This window comes from Odontesthes bonariensis, chromosome 15 (assembly GCF_027942865.1).
Source record: "Odontesthes bonariensis isolate fOdoBon6 chromosome 15, fOdoBon6.hap1, whole genome shotgun sequence".
Taxonomy (NCBI): Eukaryota; Metazoa; Chordata; class Actinopteri; order Atheriniformes; family Atherinopsidae; genus Odontesthes; species Odontesthes bonariensis.
In genome coordinates, this window is record NC_134520.1 from 25,108,711 (window position 1) to 25,134,075 (window position 25,365).

The 25,365-nt window shown below is 37.8% G+C and overlaps 1 protein-coding gene across 1 annotated transcript in view; it reads left to right on the plus strand.

Moving 5' to 3' along the window:
• LOC142399984 (E3 ubiquitin-protein ligase rnf213-alpha-like) overlaps positions 1-24,929 on the plus strand; it is a 48,073-nt gene extending 23,144 nt beyond the window's left edge. The window contains exons 13-51 of the mRNA XM_075484545.1: positions 361-491; positions 730-822; positions 934-1,055; positions 1,303-1,416; positions 1,952-1,998; positions 2,328-2,484; positions 2,603-2,738; positions 3,842-4,024; positions 4,179-4,297; positions 4,467-4,627; positions 4,941-5,144; positions 5,545-5,732; positions 6,243-6,363; positions 7,520-7,620; positions 7,738-7,917; positions 8,292-8,437; positions 9,091-9,193; positions 9,427-9,535; positions 13,490-13,694; positions 13,786-13,976; positions 14,244-14,366; positions 14,590-14,700; positions 16,704-16,946; positions 17,231-17,318; positions 17,529-17,563; positions 17,647-17,750; positions 18,030-18,183; positions 18,665-18,839; positions 19,060-19,148; positions 19,450-19,698; positions 20,189-20,318; positions 20,537-20,614; positions 21,629-21,809; positions 22,082-22,286; positions 22,903-22,980; positions 23,160-23,357; positions 23,712-23,801; positions 24,051-24,229; positions 24,770-24,929. Of these exons, the coding sequence (XP_075340660.1) occupies positions 361-491; positions 730-822; positions 934-1,055; positions 1,303-1,416; positions 1,952-1,998; positions 2,328-2,484; positions 2,603-2,738; positions 3,842-4,024; positions 4,179-4,297; positions 4,467-4,627; positions 4,941-5,144; positions 5,545-5,732; positions 6,243-6,363; positions 7,520-7,620; positions 7,738-7,917; positions 8,292-8,437; positions 9,091-9,193; positions 9,427-9,535; positions 13,490-13,694; positions 13,786-13,976; positions 14,244-14,366; positions 14,590-14,700; positions 16,704-16,946; positions 17,231-17,318; positions 17,529-17,563; positions 17,647-17,750; positions 18,030-18,183; positions 18,665-18,839; positions 19,060-19,148; positions 19,450-19,698; positions 20,189-20,318; positions 20,537-20,614; positions 21,629-21,809; positions 22,082-22,286; positions 22,903-22,980; positions 23,160-23,357; positions 23,712-23,801; positions 24,051-24,229; positions 24,770-24,929 (5,481 nt within the window). The remainder of the gene's footprint in view (positions 1-360; positions 492-729; positions 823-933; positions 1,056-1,302; positions 1,417-1,951; positions 1,999-2,327; positions 2,485-2,602; positions 2,739-3,841; positions 4,025-4,178; positions 4,298-4,466; positions 4,628-4,940; positions 5,145-5,544; positions 5,733-6,242; positions 6,364-7,519; positions 7,621-7,737; positions 7,918-8,291; positions 8,438-9,090; positions 9,194-9,426; positions 9,536-13,489; positions 13,695-13,785; positions 13,977-14,243; positions 14,367-14,589; positions 14,701-16,703; positions 16,947-17,230; positions 17,319-17,528; positions 17,564-17,646; positions 17,751-18,029; positions 18,184-18,664; positions 18,840-19,059; positions 19,149-19,449; positions 19,699-20,188; positions 20,319-20,536; positions 20,615-21,628; positions 21,810-22,081; positions 22,287-22,902; positions 22,981-23,159; positions 23,358-23,711; positions 23,802-24,050; positions 24,230-24,769) is intronic.
• The last annotated feature ends 436 nt before the right edge of the window (positions 24,930-25,365 follow it).

Genomic DNA, 25,365 nt, shown 5'->3' on the forward strand with positions numbered 1-25,365 from the left:
AATTTCTGTATTTATTTTCATTTTATTGAATATTACAGAAGACATTGCAATCCAAAACATTGTAGATGCACATCTTCTTTTCATTCTGTTTAACAGAAAAAAAAATGTGATCCATCACCAAGTCAGCAGTTTTCACTGACAATCAATAGTAACCTCAATATTAAAACTTATTTAGGCATGTTTATTTGATTTCATTATCTATTTATTTTGTATAAGGTACAACCTCCTTTACATGGCGTTACGCTTTAGTAATAATGACACATAAACAGTGTGAAAGTATATGTGGAGGATCTTCTCTGTTAGCAGATGAGAAATTAATTGAATAATTTGCAGTTGTTCTTTTTTTTTGTTTATTTTAAGGTCACAACTTTTTCCAGGCTCCTGACTGCAGCAGACATTAACCAACTGCAGAACATGACAAAGCTTGATGATGTCAGGCTGCTATCTCTTCAGCAGTTTGACACAGAGTACTCCTTCCTCAAGAAAATCAGGTGTCTAAATACAGCATAAACTACATATCTGGTTAGATGTTCATTTCAGACCATTTAACAAGCCAAACCCTTGTGCTTCTTTCTCTTTCTGATTATTCTTGGGTTGATTATAAAAAGGCTGATGTTATTGATTACACTGTGCAGATACAGCATAAAGACTCACATTGTGTCAAAGCATCACTCTGTTCATGTCTAAACATCCCTATTTAAATGCATCATGATTGTGTTTTGGCATTAGGGAATTTCTTGACTCATGTGCAGACAAAGTCCTCATTGTTCAGACAGAGCATGAAGAAGATTTTTACAGAAGGAATATTGTTTCCTCAGCAAAGTAAGTGAAGATCATTGCATAATTCCGTTCTTTATTTCAACTTAACATTATTGTAAAGTCTCAAATTTGTTCTACTCTTGTCTGATTGTGTTTAATGCTTCCATTTCTTAGGTATTCATGCATCAATGAAATAAATAAGTGCAACACTACTGCCAACACAAAGACATTTGTGTACTTTGTTACCAAACTTCCACGTATGGAGGGGGGTACCTCTTATGTTGGCTTTCAATGTGGTTAGTCCTGCTGTCACACTCAACTGTCTATTTCATGTCATAAACTGTTTCACAACATGCTTTAATGTCACAAAAATAAGATCAATAACAATGATAATATTTATTAGACGAAGATTGATTATGTAACTTTTTTTATAGACAGAATCTTGCATATTGTGCATTATTACAAGGGTTAGAAAATAATGTGCAAAATAGGTAATAAAATTCAAATATGCACATTGTATTTTAGAAATTTTTATTTTTTCAGGTCCTTGGAGGTCTGTTCACATTGATGATCTCAGAAGATCAAAAGAGTTTGTTTCTGGTGTTCATTCCATGCAAAACGTGTGCATTAGTGATCTCTTTGAAGATCCACCTGAGGGTAATTTGTCATATTTATTATTATTTTCATTATTTAATAGAATTTTATGTACAACCCCTTTTTGCAAAAAGCTGGAATGCTGAGTAGAATGTAAAATAAAAACAGCGATATCTTCAGATTGTCTTAATCTTTTGATGATATTATGTACTGTAGATTATAGAGCATTGAAAGTTCATGTTGAGGTAGATTATTCTGAAATCCCCACACAGTTTGTAGACAGTTTTTTGTAGATTGCTGAACCTCTGCCCATCTTTACCTCTGAGAGACTCCCCTTCTCTTAGGTGCTCTTACTCAAACAGAGTAAGAGTACTTACTGACCTGTTGCTAGTTAACCTAATATGTTCCTCCAAATGATTTTGAGTAGTAAAATGTCTCACTTTCAACATTTGATATGTTTTCTATTTTCTACTCTGAATAAAATTCTGGATTATGAGATTTTAAATCAGTTGATTTTCTCTACATTTTACTCAGTGTCTTTTTAATCCTCAATCAGTTATTAAATCAATAAATTCACCTGTAATTCTTTCTCTTCAAGCTATGGAAACCGAAGATCAAGCCGGATTGGCACAAAATGACTCCACTGTAAGTGATATTTTTTCCACTCATAAGTGCAAACCTGGGGGAATAAGGTCTTCTCATCAGTCAGTCCACACGACCAAAATACAATTTGATATTCTGCAGTATTAATATAATTTTAATCCCACTAGATCAAATTCATCACACTGCTAATCAAAAGGATCTCACAAATTTTGAATGTGTAACAACATCACATACATTTAGTCTTTCATTCATAAATCCCTTAACAAAAACACACAGATCCCTTGAAAGTGATTTGATTTTCTTCACAGTTTTCCATATCTACATAGGGTGCTGCTGTTATCAATGGGCTTAACGTGATACTATCTTTACAGGCTGTGGGAGATGTCTTTGATACAGGAAATCTAGTGAGGAGCTGTGTGCAGACTGCTGTGGGCATGCTCAGAGATGCAGACAGTGCAGACAGCGGAGAACTTAGCACGAGGAGAGTTGAGACTCTGTTAACACTTCTGGATGAAAGTCAGTCAAAAGGTTAGAATAATAGTCATTAAAGATGATTTCCTTTTATCGTTAATGGATAGACATGATACATATGATCACTGAAAATGCAGTTTAAAAATGTTTGAGATTAACATTTATTTTTCTTAAGGTATGTTTCCAAACATTGTGAAGAAGTGGATCCACTCCTTGTTAAAAGACTATGAGTCTAATATCCCCAACCCCAAAAGCTGGGTTCTAAGTGAGGCATCTAATGTCAGTGCTCTTCAAGAGGGAGGGACATTCCTGTGAGTTTCTCCTTTATTTGCTTTATTATACAGTGCTGTTCATGGCATTTTCTTTTCTGGCATTGCATTCAATCCCTGTCATTTATTCATGGCTTTTTTACACATATGTTATTATGTAAAAAAACAACAACAATGTGAGCTTTAATTTACAACCCCAAGTCAGACAAAGCTGGAAGGGTATGGGTTAATAAATGCATAGTATCATTAAACCAGTCCAATAATCTTGAGGAATTGCAGTGTGTTACGGGAAAGAGCTCAAGCCTGCGTTGGACACCTGTGTCATTCCTCCAGACAGAACTGCATTAAGCACTGTTTCTAATCAATGGATGATATAACCACATGGATAAGGAATAATTGTGGGAAACCTTTATTAAGCACCACAATACAGAAAACACAATACATTTTTATCTTACATTACTGTTATTTGCATCTTTGCAAAAAGCCTTGCATCCTTAAATTGACCTTATCCAGAGACTGCGTCGCATTCTCTGGGCTTAGGGGCATCTAGGATGGACCATCAGATGATCATCAGACAGACAAAAATGACTATCTAGACTCTAATAAGCATCATCTTCAAAAGCCAGACTCTGCAAAAGTCTGAGGTTGTATCAGTACAGTTCATCTAAACTTCTGTGATGGCAGCATTAATGCAGAAGAGTTAACTAATATTTTAGAGCAACATATGTTGCTCTTCCTGGAAAAGACCACATTTTCTACGAACACCCATGTATCTTTCAATCACAATGTGAAACTACTGTCTGCACACATCGTAAAGGCAAGACTGAGGACGTTGAAGGAATGTTTTTTCTGAAATGGCTGCAGTTCTGAACTGTCCTCAGTAGAGAATGCTGAAAAATTATGAAAAGAAAAATAATACAACAACCCTGTTAAAGGAAGAATCCCTGTTTTAATTTTCTCTTCTTTGCATTTTCCATCCCAGCCCAACTCTTTCTTGTTTGGGGTTGTAACGCATCATTTAGCCAGAAACTACTACAACAACAGAATTGGTCTAAAGCCTACCTGATACCCTTATGAACTGTTATTGTTTGGCACATGTCACCAAAGGATAGATTGATTTCTTGTCACATGAATATTTCTTACAGTCATACGCTGTGGAAGAAAATCCAAGCAGTTGTCACTCCGCTTCTGGCCAACTTGATCTCAGTCATTGACAGAGATTGTAATTTGAACCTTCTGCTGTGTGAAGAGGAAGAAATCAGGAACTTGTGGCTTGAGATTTTTAGCAACAAAGAGATACTAAATGTACCCTACGTGAGAGAGAGCAAGTTAGTATCTCGCACAATATGTTTTCATCTCAAATACTTAATGAAAATATGATTTTAAACAGAAATGAATGGTATCACCAAAGATGTTTAAACATTCCATCAAACCATAAAACTCAGTCTTAAAATGTTTATCTTGTACCTCTTACCCCTCCAGGGTATTAGTGGTGCAAAGCCATTTCATAGGTGGAAACACCATGTGCTGCCAAATGCCCTTCAGCTGGTGGATCAAGGACTTCCTGGATGGGCCCATGATGCAAACATTCAGACATGACAGTAAATAAATTATATTATTAACTTACATATGTTCAGGTGATGAAATTATGTTGTAGATTTTCAAGTATGTCCCATGTCTTGATTTTAAGTTTCAACCTTTCAACTGAAAAGCCTTCATTTATGGACAAACTCCTAACATGTTAGTGGCATTCTCAAATGTCCCTTGCAGGTCATTCACTTCATCATTTCCATGAGTTGTTCTTGAAAACTCCACTTGGCAGTTACATGGCTAAAAATGTGAATGGCAAAATGAAGAAAGAATTCTTTGAAAGGTACCTCCAGGATTTTGTGTCCATAACCATGAAGGTGGGATCAGATGATGACTTAAAGGTGAGATTAAATAAAATGCCAAATGATTGCGTCGATAAGTGCATCATGGCTACTCTCCTTTCCTCAAATGTAAATTTACTTCGAAACTCTTGTCTGTGTAATGTTTGTCCAATGTTCAGTTCTGTCTGAAGTGTCCTTGTCCAACAGTTACAGTAATGATTTGATGAAACACACTGCAAGCATTGACAGAAAAACAATCTAAACTTTATTGAAATGAAATTACATTAATCTGTAATTGATTTATTGAATTTACATTTCTACAGTAGTCAAGCAAATACTGGAAAAATAATCTACTCAATGATTTGCTCCTCAGCTCTTGGTTGAAGCTCTTGCCAGCTGTGTTGAGGAAGTACGGAGACAAAAAAGTGATAAAGAGGAGCTTTCTCTCCTGCACATCCACATCGCCTTCCATGTTTACCGAAATCGTCTTCAGAACCTCTCGCGGATGATTTCTCTTCACCCTGAAGTTCTTTCCCCTTTGCGAAGAAACCAGCACATTAGACATTGCCCTGAGCTGGTAAAAGCATTTTTAAATGTCTACAATATGTGCTGAGAATACTTCTCACTCCATCCTACAAACTTAAGGTGTCTTCGTGTAAGATAAGGCTGCAGTGTAAACTGTTGTTGTGTCATTTAAATATTCATTCGTTCATTTTACAACCACTGACTGTGTACAAATACTTCACGGCTATGTTTGTTTTTTTTTTTTAGTCAAATGTGTCACACATAAGCTGGGTCTTTTGATTTAGTAAATTCACACCAAGAGCCCCAGAATTTTAATAAACAATACCAGATTAATTCTTCTCTACTTCTGCCATCTGTCCATAAATTTGTGTTTGGATATGGTGCACATCAATGTCCTCATTGACAATAATCAGACACTCCAAATTACTTTTCCAACTTTTGCCGTCCTTTAGGTTTTGGATGTCTATGCAGCAAAGGCATGTGTTGAATGCCTGGAATGTCCGAATTTAGATTCTGAGGCCCTCTGCCGGTCGTGGCTGAAGCAGGTGAAGAGGCTGCAGGCATCTTTGGAGATGATTTGCTCCCAAAATGGCATCCAAAAATATGGAGAGCGATGCAAGGAAATACTCGGTGATATCAGGTAAGATGGCGATGGATAGTAATAGTAATAAGAGTCAAATATTTTAGCAAAATCAGTCTTCCCAAGGAAAATTAATTATATACTGAACATTAAGTGTGGTCACAAACAATTGAGGGATATTTGATTTGATATTTTTTTCTCACTACAGCATACAGAGCTGACAATATTTTACATCATTTTAAAATGTGTGAAATATAAGATACCACAGCATAGAGCTGTAGTTGTGTGAATCAAACTGTCTGATGCAAAGGTGATTCTGTGTAAAATTTCCTACATCTACTGATCTCTAGTATTAGACTGACTGCTCATAAGCAATAGACACAAACCTACTTAAAAGATGAAAAGAAAAACATTTATGGAAACAAGAATATTAGTGCAGTTTTTCATCATAAAGACCTCTTATCTAAAAAGCAAAGCAATTACTGCATTCACTAATGTAAAATGCTATAACTATAATATGTGATTTATTTGCATTTATTTCATACTGTGATTATCTTCAACATATCATAGTCGTAGCTGGAAAGGTATCTACATCCTCTCACTGTTTGTGGAGCACATGCTGCTGGGCTTCCAACATGAAGACAGTGAGCTCAAAGCACTGGTTCTGAGGCACATGAAAACCTTAAGCAAGGTGAGCAGATCTTTAGTGACCAATATATTCTGCAAAAAATAGATGTAAAGCCTTGTTTCCACTATGCAGTCCGGTACGGGTTGGTTCAGAACGGTTCGCTTGTTTCAGTGTTTCCACTACCACAAAAGCGTACCGGTCCCATTGAACCCGTTACCATTTTTGTAACCCATCTGCTTGGGGTACCTAGCACACAGGACCGGTTCCAGGCTCTGCTTTCCGTTGTTGGTAAGGAGGCTGTTGTAGTGAATATGAGAGAAGGTCGCCGAGCCGATGTAGAAATGAGTGGTGAAGAAGTCTGCTGACACGGACTTAGTCGAACAAAGAAATCTTTATTTCTGTCGTCAGGTCCGTCTCAAATTTACAGAAAAGATGCATCTTCCTGGAGAAAGTATATGTGTCAATTAGCCAGATGAAAAACCCTCTCCCTTCTGGAGAGAAAGTCCCTACTTTTAAGAGCTGTTCAAGGCCAATGTCTAGGCGTTTAGCCAAGAGATATGGTCTAACTTAAGGATGTCTCCTTTCAAATCTATCCTTATTTGGTCATGTTAAGTGTTTATTTCTCAGTGTATCTCCGTGTCTTACACGGAGGCGCGCGCAACAATTATGCACCCCATGAACTTATGCAGCTGTGTGCCCAAATGAACTCAGTAAGGCCTGCTCCTCCATTTTGTCTCAGTCCATACATTCACTGTGCAAAACGAAAAGGTTTTCCAGCTGATTGCTGCAAAAATGGCAGAGAGTAGTTTCAACCGGACCGCGAGCAGGACCAGTGAGCCATTAAGCTGAAGAAGCTTGGAGGTGGTTTGAAATTATGGATGTTATTTGTTATTTGCTGTTATTTGCTATTTACGCTTTGGCACGCACTCCGCCCACACCTGAGGGTCCCCTTTGTACAGTGGGAACGCAAGCTGACCCCAAAGCGACCCTACCTGTACCGTACCGTTCTGAACCTACCCGTACCGGACTGCATATTGGAAACAAGGCTTAAGCAGTGAAAGCTATGTGTATTCACTTTATTTTCTCGTCCCTGAGGATGTTTTTGATTTATGTTTCAAATTGTTTGGCCACACATTTATTTTTGTTTGTAGCAGTAACGAAGATGTAGCAGTCACAATAATTATTATATTTTTAATTCCAAACTGTTTCAATTCCAAAGGTTCTGGAGGGAAACTCAGATGTAAAATCTACAAAAGCTTTCGAAGCTGTGATTGAAAACCTGAAGTCGTGTAAACAAGGGGCAGTTGATCAGCTTTTCAGGTAATGGCTTGTTTTGACTGACATTGTAATTGTATTGAATGGAAAAAGTGAAGAATATATTCGATAAAGTGCATTCGGTAAAGTTAATTTGACTAATGTTGGACACATATTTATAAGGTTCGGACCTCTGTGTGGGGTGTGCATGAGAGAGCCTGAAGACCCTGTGGGGCTTCCATGCCATCACATGTTTTGCTCTACATGCATCACAGCAAGCCTTGGAGCAGGACACACATTCTGTCCCACTTGCAGGCAGCAGTTACCAAATGACTTTCAGCCATGTGTCTCAGAGGATATAAGGTGAAAATCTTCAATAGTTCACATACCGTTTAATATCAGTAGCAATGTAGAAGTGAGACTCTTTTCCAAATGACCAACAGAAAAGCAGCCCGGGCACAGCCACACTCTGACTGTTCACGACGTTTTGAGTTATGACCTCTCATTTCATCATTACTGATATTAAATTAGCAATAGCCTGTTTTTGTATTGCACTGAGCTGCTTAGCACTGATTGTATATTGTACCAAATACTTTCCTCACTCATGTAGTTGAAATTTTGAATAAACAGCCTAATCTTGGCTAAGGAAGTGTCTTCTACACATTATTGTCTCTACATATCAGTTGTATGCTATTTGGTTATTTTTGATATTGGATTCTTTTTCCATGACTCTGCAGGGCTTCTTTAAAGAAAAATGGAGATTTCAGACGACGTTGCAATGGTTTCTTCATTGATTTGCTCTCTACTGTGTGCTTCAAGGACAACAAGCCCCCAACCAGTGGTGTCATCACACATCTGTTGTCCTACCTGATGATTGAGACAGGTGCCACTTATAGTTGTTTGACAAGAAAACATCAGAGGATATGGATTCCTCTTTATATTTCCAATTTACTTTTTTTGTGTATTGAATTCCTCTGACATTGCATGTGCCAGTAATGACCATTTTGTATACTGCTGTTACTGGACACGTTTCTTTATTTATTTTTTTTCAAATGTGTTTATTTGGTTTTTCTTTAAAGAACAATGAGAGCAATGCAAATGTAAAACGTAAAAACGAGACATTTGCACACTTACATACACAAAAACACACAACCACACACACAAAAAATTAATAATGAAGAAAAAAAAATAAAATAAAAAAAAATAAACACAAAATAATTAAATGAAAGGTACAATCAATGGTACAGGTAGTAGATAGTATGGGAGTTTCTTACACCAGTTTCAGTTCAAATAGCAGTATTCCGTTCAGATTCAGTTCAAAGTAGAGGCAGTGGATGTCAGTCTAGCGCCACTGGATACATTTCTAATACATGCAAGTTAGTTCCATAAAAATAGTGATAATGAATAAATACCATTATTCTAATATTATGCCACTTTTCAATTTCTATTTATTTCTATTTCTGCCTGTTTGCACAATTTGAATTCCTTTTTTTGATTAAAGACTTCTTTTTTTTTTTTTTTTTTTTTTTAAATCAGAAAATCAACAGATTCACACTAAAGCTCTCTCTCCATTTGACGAGTCACCTGACAAAAGCCCAGTTGTTCGATCTGTGATCCTCAAACTGCTCCTGAAGTTCAGGTAAGTAAATTGAATACAGATAGTTGACCTGCACTGAATAAATTAAATGTGTCATTGTAATATTATTGATATTAATGTTTAATGTCTGGGGGATTAAAGGTGTCTCCCTGTCAGATACCAAGTAAAGAAAAGAAAAAGCTTCTGTTGTAACTGGATAGATTTAAGCTCTGCAGCTTTACCTCGCTGACTTATATTGCACTGCATCCAGTTTACACTTAACATTACTGTTTCAGCTTTGATGAAGTCAAGGACTATCTGCAGCAGCATTTGTCAGCAGTAGAAAACAGCAGATTTGTGGAGGATAAAGCAGAACTCTATGCCTTATACATCAACTGCTTGGAGGTAAGAATATCTCTGTTTTATGTCATTCAGTAATGCAATACATGATTAGCTATAAATTAAGTACCACAAAATTAAAAACTTCTGCTTTGAGTGTCTATAATGCAAGCTCCAAAAATGTTGGCAGGGATTATTGTATTTACTGTAAATTCAAAATATAGCACAGTATTTAGCTACTCAGTGGTATATGAATGGGAAAGGAGGGTATCAGGAGAAGTGAGGAGAGCAGATGCACCAAAAGTCTCTGATATTGGTATTTGGTAGTTGCAGATAGTTTGGTTGAAGTGACAGTAAGCTAAGATGGCGCCTGTTTCTGGCCACGCCACTGCTCGTCTCCTATGCAAAGCTATACTAATTGTTCATGTCATATATGTGGTTATATCAGCCCGATTATCAAATGGATGCGTTTCTGCCGTTTTTAGTTATGACCGTAGCTCTCTTTTTGGTATAAAGGAGTCTATGGAATCCCTCTTTTTTGACTGGGGAAAGTACAAACAAACTTTTCCTCCCCCTTTTGTTTGCTCACCGGACTCACCTGAGTACGTGTTGCTGTCTCGGGCATCGTGGAGGAAACAGAGGAAACGTGGCTCTAGGTCCGGCGTCCAGGTTAAACGCAGACGCGTTCCACATTTACGGACCGCCGGTCCTGATCACCGTGCCAGGTGTTTGCGGCTAATTCCGCTCCTCGATGGGCGCTGTGATGGTGCGCCTTCGCCGCTTTTTTCCAGGTACCTCGCAGGTGTTTGGGACACAGTGCATCGTTGGGATTACGAGCGGTGGGATACTTCGTCATCTTGCTTTTCCATGTTTACGGTAGACACAAATCAGCTGTCTTACCGACCCAGCTGGAGACCACGTGACCAGATTTCTTGCCTTCGGCAAATCCCGCTGTGTCCAGCAAAACCAAAGTCTGTGACGTCATCCTCGTCCCGACTCGGTCTTTTCAACGCCCGTTCCATTGCAAACAAATCATTTTCACTAAATGATCTTTTTAGCAGGCGAAACCTTGACTTCCTGTTCCTTACGGAGACTTGGCAGAGAGAAGGTGAGTTCATTCATCTAAATGAACTTTGTCCTGATGGATGCTCGGTCTTTGGGTTGCCCCGCCCCTCGCGTCGCGGAGGAGGCCTTGCGGTGGTATTCAGAGACAGTTTCACCTGCAAGATGATGAATATGCAGACTTTCTCCTCATTTGAATCTCAGATGGTCAAGGTGGGATCTACAGACTGTTTTTATTGTGTGCTGGTTTATTGCCCTCCTGGTCATGCTGCTGTCTTTTTAAAGGATTTTAGTGACTTTTTATCTTCAATAATAAAGTTAGAAAATGTTTTATTAATGGGTGATTTTAATATTCACGTTGACAACAGCACTTCTAGTGAAGCCTCTGAACTTTTAAACTTGACAGAAACTTTTAATTTTGAGCAGCATGTTTCTGGTCCCACCCACCAAAAGGGCCATACCCTTGATTTGGTTTTTTCTCTTGGCCTAAATGTCGCCAATCTCTCTGTGGAGGACGTCCACATGAGTGATCATAACTGTGTTCTTTTTGATGTATTTTTTACCCCTGAACCGAAGCCCTCTGTGATTAGGTCTCAGAGGCGCATTTTCTCTGAGAATACAGCTGAAGGGTTTTCTTCAATATTCGATTCCAAATTGTTTGTTGACTGCCATGATGTGGACAGCTTTCTTTTTAGTTTTAATAGTCACTGTGAGGCCATCTTAGATCAGGTTGCTCCTGCCAAATCTAATCTGGTGACTAGGAAGACTACTTTTCCCTGGACCAACGACAATATTCGTGAACTAAAGCGAGTATGTCGTAAAACTGAGCGCTTGTGGAAGTCCTCTAAACTTGAGGTCCATAGACTGCACTTTAAGGAACTTATTTCCTCCTTAAATGAAATGATAAAGAATGCCAGATCTGAATACTTTCGTCAGTTGATAACTTTGAATAAGAAAAGACCCCAGGTTCTGTTTGACACCATCAAATCTATTGTATGCCCCGTCGCTCCCACTACCCCTGTTTTTTGCAAGGCAGACAGCAATGATTTTTTAAAGTCCTTCGTCTGCAAAATTCAGGACATTAAGGCTACATTTCCAATGAATTATTTGGGTAACACAGTTGCTGCTGAGCCTGTTGGTCAAAGTTGGTCCTCTTTTAAGTCTGTAACACAGAATGACATCTTAGCTTTGGTAACCAAGATGAAGCCATCTTTTTGTCCATCTGATGTTGTTCCTTTTGGACTATTTTTAAAAGTATTTACAGTCGTTGGCCCCTGGGTTACCAAGCTGATAAACATGTCACTGTCCTGTGGTGTATTTCCCAACTCTTTTAAACATGCTTTTGTGGAACCGCTTCTCAAAAAACCGAATCTGGACCCCACTGTTCTAAAGAATTTCAGGCCTATCTCGAAACTTTCATTCTTGTCCAAACTCTTAGAGAAGGTGGTCGCAGAACAATTCACATCTTTTTTAGAGAATTCTGACATCTTTGACCCTTTCCAATCTGGTTTCCGCAAGCATCATTCCACGGAAACTGCTCTGATCAAAGTGTCAAGTGATATTATGATGTCTGCGGATGTTGGGAAATGCACTGTCTTAGTCCTGCTGGATCTCTCTTCGGCATTTGATACCATTGACCATGAAATCTTGTTAACAAGACTGCGTGACCTGGTTGGTCTGTCTGGTCCTGTACTAGCATGGTTCACCTCATATTTGTCGAGTAGGACCTTTAGCGTCTCTGCAAACCAGTTCACTTCGGACTCTGCAGATTTGCTGTGTGGAGTGCCCCAGGGTTCTGTTTTGGGACCAATTTTATTTGTGCTCTACGTCCTTCCCTTGGGTAAAATTCTCCAGGAGTTTGCTGGTGTTTCTTATCATCTCTTTGCAGATGATATCCAGCTATACTGCTCTTTTAAGTCCTCTGAGATCCACAAACTGAACTCATTAATGAATTGCCTTGTGAGAGTAAAACAATGGCTCGGCGCAAACTCTCTGCAGTTAAACTCCGAAAAGACTGAGGTGCTGGTTATTGCCCCTGACAATGAAATCCCAGGAATCAAGCAATACTTGGGTGATCTGAGCTTGTCTGCTAAATCAAGCCTTAGAAATCTGGGCATTATCTTTGACAGAGAGATGTCACTGGAGCATCATACAAAGCAGCTGACAAGAAACTGTTTTTATCAGCTCAGGAATATCTCAAAACTTAGAAGTTTTGTTTCCAAGAATGATCTGGAGTTGATAATCCATGCGTTCGTGTCTTCTCGTTTAGACTATTGCAACAGCCTGTTTTCATGTCTAAACAAAAAGGAGCTGTCTCGTTTGCAGCATGTCCAAAATTCTGCAGCGAGGTTACTGACCCGCACAAACAGAAGGGCCCATATCACTCCCATTCTTAAGTCCCTTCATTGGCTTCCAGTGGCTTTTCGTTTTAATTTTAAAATCCTGGTGATGACTTTCAGAGCTCTCCATGGTCAGGCTCCTTCCTACATTAGAGCCCTTTTGTGTCCGTACACTCCCTCGCGAAGGCTGAGGTCAGAGGACCAAAATCTTCTCCTGGTCCCTCGTACTCGTTTTAAGACCCGAGGAGATCGCTCCTTCCAGGCCGTCGCTCCGCGGCTCTGGAATGATCTTCCACTCTCATTACGTTCGCTTGATACAGTGGATGCTTTCAAGAGTGGACTTAAAACCCATCTGTGTCGTCAAGCCTTTTAACCACAGCAGTGTGTTGGCTGTTTTTATGACCACTTTCTTTGTTTTATTTTTTATTTTTTTTTTATTTATTTTTTTTATTTATTTATTTATTTATTTTTTTTAATAACTGTATGTTTTTATTGTCGACTTTTATTGTATTTTACGTGCACTTCTTGTGAAGCACTTTGTGACCTTCATTGTCTGAGAAAGGTGCTATATAAATAAATAATACTTACTTACTTACTTACTTACTTTCTGTTTTTGCAGGACTCACTGTGGGAGAAACTGCCCCTGGAAACTAACGAGGCTGAAACGCAACAATTTTACAGGAATGAGACACAATTCATTCACAACTATCTTACTGAGGTTACAGCTGCCCCAGCTACAGTCTCCATTCATCTCCTGCAGCACATTGCCCGACTGCGTCTGACCCTCACCATGGCTGCCCAGCTCATCTGTGACAAATGTTCTGGTGAGATATAACTTCATTATTGCAAACAGTTTCCATTGGATCGCACCAAAAAGTAACATATAATGAACTACTTTTACTATTAATGTTTCAGACAACAGTGTCCCAGAGGGAGCTGATGACTTTCTGAAGATGGTGATTAAGCTCTGTGAGGACAGTGGTAATGACTGGTACCGTGTTTATCTGATTCGCAAGATGAGTGAAAGGCAGGGTGTAGAGTTTGTCCAAGGACTGGCAAAACAACCGGAGTTCAGTTGGCTTTTCCCTGAAGAGATCAAGATGCAGGTATGCAGCCACCCATTAGCAAGACTGATACAAAACTTATCAAATAAGTAATCAAATAAAACAAGTAAACCTGTCACCAGTCTTATATGATACAAGTGATGGGGCCATTTCCTGGTATAAAATGTGTCCCAGTTAATTATTGTTTTCAATATTCATTGACTGCAGAGTGACCAGGCCATTGAGAGGCCATGCAGATTTATTTTAAATCAAGTTATTTGTACACTTTAACATAATTTTGCACTCTAACCCCATTTATGTTGTAAACAGAATGAAGATGGGGGTCATATGGACCAATATCTTGTGTATGGAGAGGAATACGAAGCAGTCAGGGATGCAGTTGCCAAGGCAGTAGTGGATTGCAATGTCAACCAAATAGAAGAAGCCTGCGAGGTATTTCTTTTCTGCTACGATGTTCCGTGCACTTTCTTCCAAATCTTCGACCAACCCATTGCTGTCATAGCATTTTCGTAAAACTCATATTGTATGTGGGAAGTTTAAATCTCTTATCAATTCTATGCTTGTTTCTTTGCCAAAACCTCTGAGTTATTTTATTGCCATAGAACTACAACGAGCTGTACACAATTAAATTCTTGTCTGTTTTTGATGGATTTAGAGATTTCGAGCCTCCCCAAGAAGTCGGACTGTGTTTATCCTCCTGGCTCTTTTCCGAGAGGTTACAACTCTTTACAGATCTACAAACAAAAGTCTTCATCCTACTCCTGAGGTATGACCAAAGATGAAATGCACATATGTAGAAACAAATTAAAAACAAGACCATTTAGGAGACAAGAAGTTGCATCCAGGTTAAATGAGAAATACATGTCCTAATCTCATTTAGGCAAGTTTATTTGTATAGCACAATTCAACTACAAGGCGATTCAAAGTGCTTTACAGAGACATTAAAACAGTAGAAATAAAAAGCATGATTTAAATTTTAAACAAAAATAAAGAAATAAGAACAATAGATAAAATCAGATAAAATCAGTAGTTAAAATGTGATTAAGTTTTGATCTTTATTCAAACGCAGCTGAAAATAGTTGTGTCTTCAACCTGGACTTAAACACACTGAGTGTTTCAGCTGATCTGAGGCTTTCTGGGAGTTTGTTCCAGACATGTGGAGCTTAGAAGCTGAATGCAGCTTCTCCATGTCTGGTTCTGACTCTGGGAACTGATAGAAGACCGGATCCAGATGACCTGAGGGGTCTGGAAGGTTCATACTGGGTCAGGAGGTCACTGATGTATTTTGGTCCTGGACCATTCAGAGCTTTATAGACCAGCATCAGAACTTTAAAGTCTATCCTCTGATGGACAGGCAGCCAGTGTAAAGACCTCAGAGCTGGACTGATGTGGTCCACTTTTTTGGTCTTAGTGAGGACTCGAGCAGCAGAGTTCTGAATGAGCTGCAGTTGTCTAACTAACTTTTTAGGTAGACCTGTAAAGATGCTGTTACAGTAATCAAGCCGACTAAAGATGAATGCATGGACTAGTTTTTCCAGGTCCTGCTGACACATCAGATCCTTTAACCTCGATATATTCTTAAGGTGATAGTAGGCTGACTTTGTTACTGCCTTAATGTGTTTTTCCAAATTTAGGTCTAAGTCCATCACTGCACCCAGATTTCTGGCCTGGTTGGTAGTTTCTAGGTGTATAGATTGAGTTTCTAGGTGTATAAATTTAGGACAACATGGATTTGGATATTATTCCTAAACTGAAGTAAAATTCTCAATTAAGAGCTAGTAGAGATCAGTTACTATGAATGATCAGTTGTAATGAAAGATATTGCCTTATTTGGAACTAAAAGCAAGTTAAACATTTTGTTCCTAGCATGTTTTCCACCTTTAGCAGTGTCTGCTAATGAAATAATGAAGTTTGAAGTAATCTTAGAGGTTTGATTGCATAATGCAAACAGATCCTTGAAGCTTTCCAAAAGGAGGAAATGTAATGCCTGGGTTACAAAAAGAAAGAAAAAAAAAAGTGGATATGTTTTTTTTCTGCCAATTCCAAATAAGACGTGACACTGTATAGAATTTGGAAGAAAAAAAGAACACTTAAAAATAATGATAAAAGCGTTGATGTGTTTTTATATATTCTATTGTGTACGACAGAGTATTAGGGCCACATTAAAAAAAAAAAAAGTGAGAATAAATCACGAGAATAAAGTCATAAATATTCTAACCTGTTGTTTTAGAGGAGGAGAGTTGTAAAAATGAGGCCGTGGAGCATTTCGTGGAATTGTACTTTAGTATAGGTTTCACAAACAAGGAGCTACTTAATCTTTTGGCATATCAGCATCACATTATCATAAGTATCAGGACTTTAAAAAGAAAATGCAGGAAAATGCATCTTTTCTGCAGAAAGAACCAAGCGGACTTGGAGGAAATCGCTGCTTTTGTGGTAGGGGAAATGGCTGGAAGTGGTCGACTGCAGGGTTATCAGTGGATGCATCAACGGGCCTTTCGCCATATTTAATGACTATTCTCGTAATTTATTCTTGAATTTTTATTTTTATTAAATGTGGCCCTACTAATCAGTCATAATTGTGAATAAAACATTGGTTAAAAAGATTTATAAAATCATTGCCTTCTGCTTTTATTTATTAAATACACAGCATCCTATTCTTTTGGAACACTTGTGGAAGAAAATTTTAGCTGATCTCATATGTTTTTAATGATGCTATAAAAATCTTTTTTTGTTGACATTATTTGCTGATGTTTGTCTTTCCTGTAGCAATGCCAAGCATTTGGAGACCTCATTCAGGGCTCAACATATCTGCCTACAAAAGAAGTCAGGGACTTTGCCTCAGACTTGGTTCATAACAGATTGGGTTCCCTGACAATCAAACCTGATCATACCAATCTAGACAACACGGTCATTGAGCTGGTCATCCATCTAGCAGCAGTACTTCTGACAGGGAACCATCTCCCACTGATGCCACTCAAGCAGCTTGGTCTGTTTCCTGAAAATATGCAGGTAAATATGTCTCATCTCCCTCTCCTGACATTCACCAACACTCCACATAATCTAGTGTTTGGTTTGTTTTCAGTTGAAGGGGATTTTTTTTTTTTTCAATATAGAGCTCCAAGGCAGAAATTGAATTAAACACTTAAAGCAAATTGTGTAAATCTGACTGATTATTTAATCAGGATCTGACAACTTGAAGAAAAAATAATTTCAATTAATAACTGATTAAGTAGTAACCAAATACCTGATTTGATGTGAACCTCATGCCACCTTCATTTTATTTAACCTGTTAGAGGGCTTTTATACCGACGATGCCTGATGACTTGGTGGCTATTGCCCAAGCAGCTATACCACAGAGCTCTGGGAGGGTCACTTGGTATGGTACGTATTATTCTTTTTATTTTAGATTGCATTTTCATTTAAATTGTGTTTTCTTTGCATAATGAATGATAGTTTTGGGTAAGCTGTATTGCTCTGACTTTGCATCAAGACACACACTGAAAAAGTCAAGATAACATGTTCATTCTTAGATCTGTGTTCCAATAATTCAGAAAATGAAACCCACTTTAACTGTTTCACTGTTTTCTCCAGTGTGCCGAAACAATCATCCATGCTTCGTTGATGAGGTAAGCTATTTTTATGTTATCTTTTCACAGTGATTACTGGCAGTAAGTGGTGAAAATATATTATCTGGCATCTTCTACTGCAGTGTGGCATGCCCATGGAGAGAGGCAACTGTCTGGAATGTGGTGAAGAAGTTGGAGGGGAACATCATAAAGCCTTGGATGGATTCAAACCAGCTGAGTTACAGCCGTGAGTGTCAAGCACAGGCACAAACACAAGCATTTTCTTAAATTTCATGATCAAACTGTATTTGATCATGAAAGCTGTATTTTTCTTATTATCATTTTTTTTTAGTTTATTTTCAAAAAAATCAAAGGCTAACAGTACAAAGCTCATTGCACCAAAGATGTACAGATGTACCTATGTGAGCACATTCTAAACTTGTTTATTCTAGATAATGTCATGTATGGTTACGTTTACACAAGCCACTTGCATTACTAACTGACTGACAATGATTTGTTGTTTTAGGGATGGCACAAGACCTGGTCACATCTTGGGAGACTCAGAGCAGAGAAACAGCACAAATGCTCTAGACACCAAAACCATGTCTCTTACTCCATTCACTCTGGTCAGGCTGGCGACACATTTGGCCATGTTGCTGGGAGCTTCAAAGAAGTCTGAAGTGAGCTGAAGGGAAATACCCTTTTAAACAATGAGATTAGAAGGTTTTTTTTAAATGTGGAGAAACTGTCTTTGAGTAAAAAGCTGTGTGGAGTTCAGGGACAGTGTTATTGCAGGTCCATCATGTGTGAATGTGTGTGATGAAGAAAAAGCACTGCATAGAGAAATAAATGCTGTATGAGTTTCTTAATGGGGTTTGTAGCATAAAAGTACTTTGAGTAATCAGCTACTAGAAAGGAGCTATATAAGTACAGTCTATTTATCTTTTACTTTTCGTATGATTTACTGCAGCATTTTACTGTGTAGTTGGACTGTCCATGTAGTGACTGGTAACTTTGCAAGAGAATTAAGTACCAACATTTTTTCAGAATTTATGTGTAAAATGAGATTAAAAACAATCAATTGTAATAATGAACTCTAATCATTTTGTAAGTTCTCTTTGAAAACTAACCTTAACATTACCTATTGTCTTTTTGTTTCAGTCTATCCAACAGATTATCCAGCCACCTGTGGAGGATGTTTGCTTGTTTCTCATTCAACACATAATAAAGGACCTGGATCAGCTCACACAGGCACTGGGAAAAGGACCAGATGACACCATTACAGCTGTCCATTTGATTCTCCAATCAATGCAAAGGCCACTGCAGATCGATCACTGTAAGCAGTCCATTAGTCACTTGTCACTCTGAGATCTCAGTTAATCAAACGCACACCAATTAAGAATGTTGTATATGCCTGGATTAATAACCACTGTGGCAGGAAAGAATGATACAAATGTATAGATATTTGAGTATAAATGAATGTAGATTAGGTTTATTCTAAGATTGTTTGATGTATTTTCAATAAGATAAGATATTTTCTGTTTGACTTTATCTAGATAACATAGATCCCTACCTTCCAACTAAAACCTCCAGAAACAGCTGGGAGACGACTATGGCTACAGATATCATAACACCAAAATTAAAGGTAATAATGTCAGAATAATTGACAGTAAGAATTTTATGAGATTTAAAAAAGGTAGAAAACCGTCATGTAAAAGATGTAGGTATCCTTTATTTATAGAACACTTGACGTTCCAGAAGATTTCACAGATCATCTAATTATTGTTTATTTTTTTGAGAAACTGATCATTTTTCATCATGCTCACGGTTCTTTTACGATCTTTTTTACAGTATTGCTGAAAATCTTTACCATTTCCTGTTGAACAATACAAATAGTTTATATTGCTTTTGTAAATATGATAACTATTACCATTTTTTGTGATTAGGATCTTGATCAATTTCTGCAAAAAGCAAAGGACAGCATCAGAAACGACTCCCGTGTATCTTCAAACTTCATTATGAGGATAACCTTCGGTGATTGTTCTTTCCTCACATCGCTGCCGCAGACCTCTGAGGTTCACAGCTCTGCAGTGTGGAGCTGCAGGGAGAGGCTTTCATTGCTCACCCTCACACACACTGTAGAATTTGACGATCAAAAGGAGGAACTACGGCTGCTTTGGAGGTTCCTGCAGAAGGTAATATTATATTAGAAATAAAATGCAGAAGGGCTTTTGTCCAATTCTTTATCCAGCTCTTTGGTCCAGAGATGAACAAATTGACAACTACTGACCTGATTGTTTATAAACTTCTTGTAGATTTTTGTCCTGAGGTTTGAAATGGGGCTCCTTTTTGGATTATGGAGACTCCACAAGGTTTTCTTATGTTCAGACTTAAGATCTGATCAAACTACAAATGACAAACCTGTCAATGTCATTTGAATTGACCTTCTGAGCTACAGTCAAGATAGACAACCAAACAATTTTATTTAGAGCCACCAGTTAACCTATCCTGCAACCCCTACAAAGCTAATAATCTTGAGGGGAAAAATGTTTTTCTTCAGAGCCAGTCTTTAGTGCTGATCAGTTCAATTAGAAATGACCAAAGATGTACCAAGGGCATTTATGTTAATGACAAAGTACACAAACTGTGCATTTCTGCCACTTACTGTGTCTTTTTCTTTTTCAGGAAAGAGAATTTCGTCAGATTAAGTTCCTACCAAACATTCTTGTCCTACAGAAACATTTGGTGAGAAAGTACCAGAACGCATCTGAACAGATAGTGGGCTCCATTGCAGAGTTCATTGAGAAACAAACAGGTAAAGCTGCTTTATCTCAGAGCAATGACGATCCATTTGTTGTTTCTGTAGAAATGTTAACATTTAATTGGCCAAAACCCTCTTCTAACTGTACTAACCTCACACATAGCTAAAATACCATGGTTAACAACTGTCAGTCAGGCATTTTATGCACTATTTTTCTTTTCTCATTCTTTCTCTAATCTATGGTTAAACTTTTTCTGACATTTTTGTTTCAGGAATGAGGAAATGGTATGAAAAGCACATAAACATATTCCTGAAAACCTGGAATCTTCTAAGAGTATCTGTAACCAGCAGTAAGTAAAACTCTTATCATCGTCTTTAGATGCATTTAAACCAAAGAACATATTACTAAAATGCTACAAAGCTGCATTTCAAGAAGCAGAAAGATTATTTCAGTCTTTTGCATTTCTACTGCTGTTATTAGAACAATGTAGATTAGAAAAAGGAAGTCGTATCATGACGAGAAAAAAAGATGCCTCGCCTCGCCGCTGTTTAGGTACCACACTACACAGGCACACAGCTGTGAAGTAAGGAAGTGCATTAACTCAAAAACAGTTTGTTACACATTTCTACAAGGTTACTAGCTTTGGTAGATATTAATTATAAAAATGACTGAGACAGAAAGGTGGAAATAACACGATAGAAATACTCAACCAATCAGAATTGCTTTGTGTGACTAGCCCCACCAGGTAATTCAATTTCCCCACTGGATTCAATTTCATGTGCTTGTGCAACATGAAATTCAATTTAGTTTGTGATCATTAAATTCCCATTTCAGTTTTCTTGTTCAAAAGATTTATCCTTGAGTGTCACGTTTAAGTTGTAAATGGAGATGGTTGAATAGAGGATTCTCTGAAACACCCTAGTTCCTGGAAAATGATTCTTCAAAGAAAAATTAAGCTTTTGTCTTGTTAAAAACTCATAATGAAGTCGGTCACAATGATGCAATCACACCTTTCCAGGTCCACTCTGATTCTGTTCGGTTTTTCTGTATGTTATGATTCTTTGGTTGTTTCACTCTTTTTAAAGACCTTAGCAAAACCATACAGTTTGAATTCACATTGTAATCAAAATCTACTTAATATAATCCTCTGATTATAATCTGCTGAAACTCTTAGAGCTCCCATACTCTACAATCATTTAAATCTTTCTGGACAAGTAAACTTAACTTGTTTAGTGTGCATACCACAGATGCAGTTAAAAGTGGTGAAAATTAATTTGAAATAGTAGCTCTTCATGTGCAGTTGGATTAAACATCACATTAATTACATGCTGTTATATATTTTGTTACCCCTTTTCAAAAATAGATGAGATGAAAATCCCAGAGGAATTTTGCAGTGACGATCTAGACCTGAGCAGCAACCTGGAGTACCTTCTGCCTCGGCGACAGGGTGCAGGCCTGTGTGCCACAGGGCTGGTTAGCTATCTGGTGGCACTACAGAATGAGCTAGTGAACGCTGTGGATAATCACACTGGAGAGGACAGCAGGTGCAAATCTTATGTGGCGCTACACACAACACCAACATTACAAATAAGTTTTTAACCTTACTGACATGTGTAGGTGGTGCATTTCAGTGCACAGATGACAGTGTGAAAACATGGATTCAAATTGCAGAGTTTGACACATAACAAATCATAGGGACCCTCATGGGGATAATTTATTAGCTGCAATCAAGAACGAGGTTAATCTGTAATGTTGATGTTGTTTGGTTTGAACAAAACGGGAATAAAAATGTATGTTTGTATCATGACATCAACAGCAGTTACAAGGTGAGCTTGGAAGAGCTAATGGAGCAGCATGTGATCTGCTATGATGTGGAGAAGGACCTGCTTCCACTGCTTTTATCCAACTGCCAGTACAGCTTGGAGCGTGGTCATGAGACAATATCACAGTATGATCTGCCCCGCATTCAGCAGCAGATCCTCACCCACCTCCTGCAGGGAAAACCCCTCATCACCCGCACAGTGAGTCTAAGCTAAGGCTTAGAGTCCAGCTCTGAGGTCTCAATTTATCAAATTCATTATAAGTCAAACTCTTGTCCAATAGGTGACAGAAAGCATGATCAACATGGTACCAAATTTTAAACTGGTGCAGCAAGGTTTTAGTTACACTCTGATCAAACATTTTCAAAACAAAGAGAGAATTTTACTTTTTTACTTACTTTTTTTGTGATTTTATATATTTTTTTATGATAAGTTAAACTCAATAAATCAATGACCATAAACTAAAACACAAGCTTTACGGTGCACCAGCTATGGTAAGCAGCAGATTTAATCTCACACAGTGCATCACACAAAGCAACACAGACCCTGTTACACCAGTGGCATTGTGTCAGCTTCATCTAACAGCAGAGCAGGTGTATTAATTAGTTTGACATCTGTTGCACAGTACTAACGATAGAAATTTATTGTGTTGGAAAAGAGCAAATTGAGAGATTTTCACCGAGGAAATCGTATTTGTTCTTTGTTTCTTTCTCATTATTTTTCTTTTATTGATACTGGTGTTTTGTTTTGTTTTTTATTTTATTTTTCATCTTGTTTTTCATATTTCCCAACTTCTCTAAATTGTGCTTTATTTTAGGGAATTCCCACTCTGGTCAAGACACAAGAGAGAGACTATGAAACCATTTTCAAAACTGTTAAAGTAAAAGTACCTCAGGTAAAGTACCAAAAAAAAAACTGTATTCATACCGGGAGCCTATTCTTTCATTTTTCATCGTAGAAAATAGAGTGACCTTGTCCAAACTGTAAAATGATCTAGTTGTTTTCATGCGCATCATGTGTCAACTTGGGTAGATTATAACTCAAATGTTTACTGACAATTTGTTTCTCCCTCAGATTGCTCTTCCCTCTCTGACCCGGAACATCTTGTCCAGAGAACTGGATTATTACGATGAGGTGTGTGAGGTGCTCAAAATTGTGGAGCTGCTCCTGAGTTTTCTCTCAATGACTGGAGGTGATCCCAAAATGCAACTGGTCACTTACCTTAAGGACACACTGAAGATGGGCCAAAACATTGATGGTCATATATTGCAGGTCAGTACACGTGAATTTGGGCTGCACAACATAAGGAAAACGAATACGGTACTAATTTCTAGTGTAATAACAAGGACCTATTTGCATGTGGGCAGAACTAAGTGGAATGCAGCCCTCATTAATATGCCTGTGATTTGTCCAAATGTCTTTGTGGTGTTGATATTGCTCAGATGGATAATATGTTAACAGCATGTTTTTGATGCATTGTGCAGACCTATGTTAAATGGATGGATGGATGGATGGATGGATGGATGGATGGATGGATGGATGGATGGATGGATTTAGATAATCATCCAATAAAAATATATAGATATGTAAGGAACAGATGTATTCCTTGAATATGTTTTGTTTCAGACTCTGGGCAGATGCAACCTCGGACATTGTATTTCTCTATGGCAACTGCTCTCCTCCCTCAAATCTGAGCGCATGCTGCATCTCAAAAAGGTACTTATAAGCTAATTTTCCTGCATTGCTTTTTGGACTTTTTAAAAGCTGCTAAAAATAATTGAATTAGCAGGATAATAGTATCCCATAAAATCTTTATATCGATGACCTACTGTGTGAATGCCATTTAAATGTCACTGCTTTCAGTATTTCATATTTAATTCAGTCATCGTTTTCATCTTTTACTCATTTTCACTCTACAACCAATAAATATATACGTATGAACTGTCCTCATGTTTCTTCAACAAGGAGCCATTTTCGTCGTATCCAGCTGAGTACCAGGAGCCCCTGACAGAGAAAAACAAGACTGAACTGAAAGGCTTCATGTCCCAGGGCAAGATGGACCAATGGCTGCTGGAGATGCATGAGTTTATCCTGTTGAATCTGGGCCGCCAGCGTTCCACAGACGTCTATAAGCCGTTCTGGAGGTAAGAAAGTGGCACAGCTTCAGAGAGGTTGTACGTGGAACTCCTCATGCAGCGGTACATCTTCTGAAAACTCATCAGTGTGTGTCCAAGTTAAACATTAAAAGGGTTTTTTACCAAGACATAAAAATTGTCATGCCTTTAAAACTTGTCAGAATATGACCTCACAACTTCTTTCTCGTTAAGTGAATGCGGATCTGTAAATATGCTAATCTGGACCTTTACTAACTTCTCAACACACTGGTTTCTCATTTTATCTGTTCGTCACATTGCAGATTATCTACACAGTCTCACCCTAAGTGGTGAGGCACTGTTTCCTCATAATACAGAGGACATACAAACTCAGTTTATATTAGGAGGGGACTGGGTAATGTCCTCTATGTATCCTCAGTGTACTTATCTTTTATCTAACCAGGGTGTAAAAACCTTTAAGATTATTACTAATTTTCAAGAGTAAATTTAAGTGATAAAAACCTTCATGTATTGCCTTGAACGGAACAGAGAAAGTAATGTTAATGTTAAAAAAATATATTTTTTTCTTAGTGTAAAAGAAGGTATGGAAATCTACATGGACTTGAAAGAAGTGGAGGTTCCTTTGCACGTGGAGCAAAACTTGCCTGAAAATCTACAGCTTTCCCAGATTGTTGAGACCTGGAAATACGCCATCACAGCCAGACAGGAGTGGATTACGGAAGGATTTTGAGATTTTAATTTAATCTCTGATCAGACATTGTAGAAACCAGAGAAAGATTTCATTGACATATTTCTGCATTTGATACAATAATCTCAAGTAAACTAGTTAAAGAAAAACAAACTCTATATTCTATGCTCTCAATAGATTTTATTTTAAGTACTTTGAATGATGATTTAAGATTATCGATGTGATCATTGAATTGTTTCTTGATTATAGCCGTTGTTTTTCAATATGAAATTTATGTCCATCTATGTATCGTGGAAGCCTCATCTGAAGTTGATCATGTTTGGGCTCAAACATGAACACAATCTGTGGTAACGCACTGAATGATAGGTGGATGATAGGTGCAGCAAGGTTTTAGATACTCTCTGATCAAACATTTTCAAAACTAAGAGAGAATTTTACTTTTTAACTTACTTTTTTTGTCATTTTATAGATTTTTTTA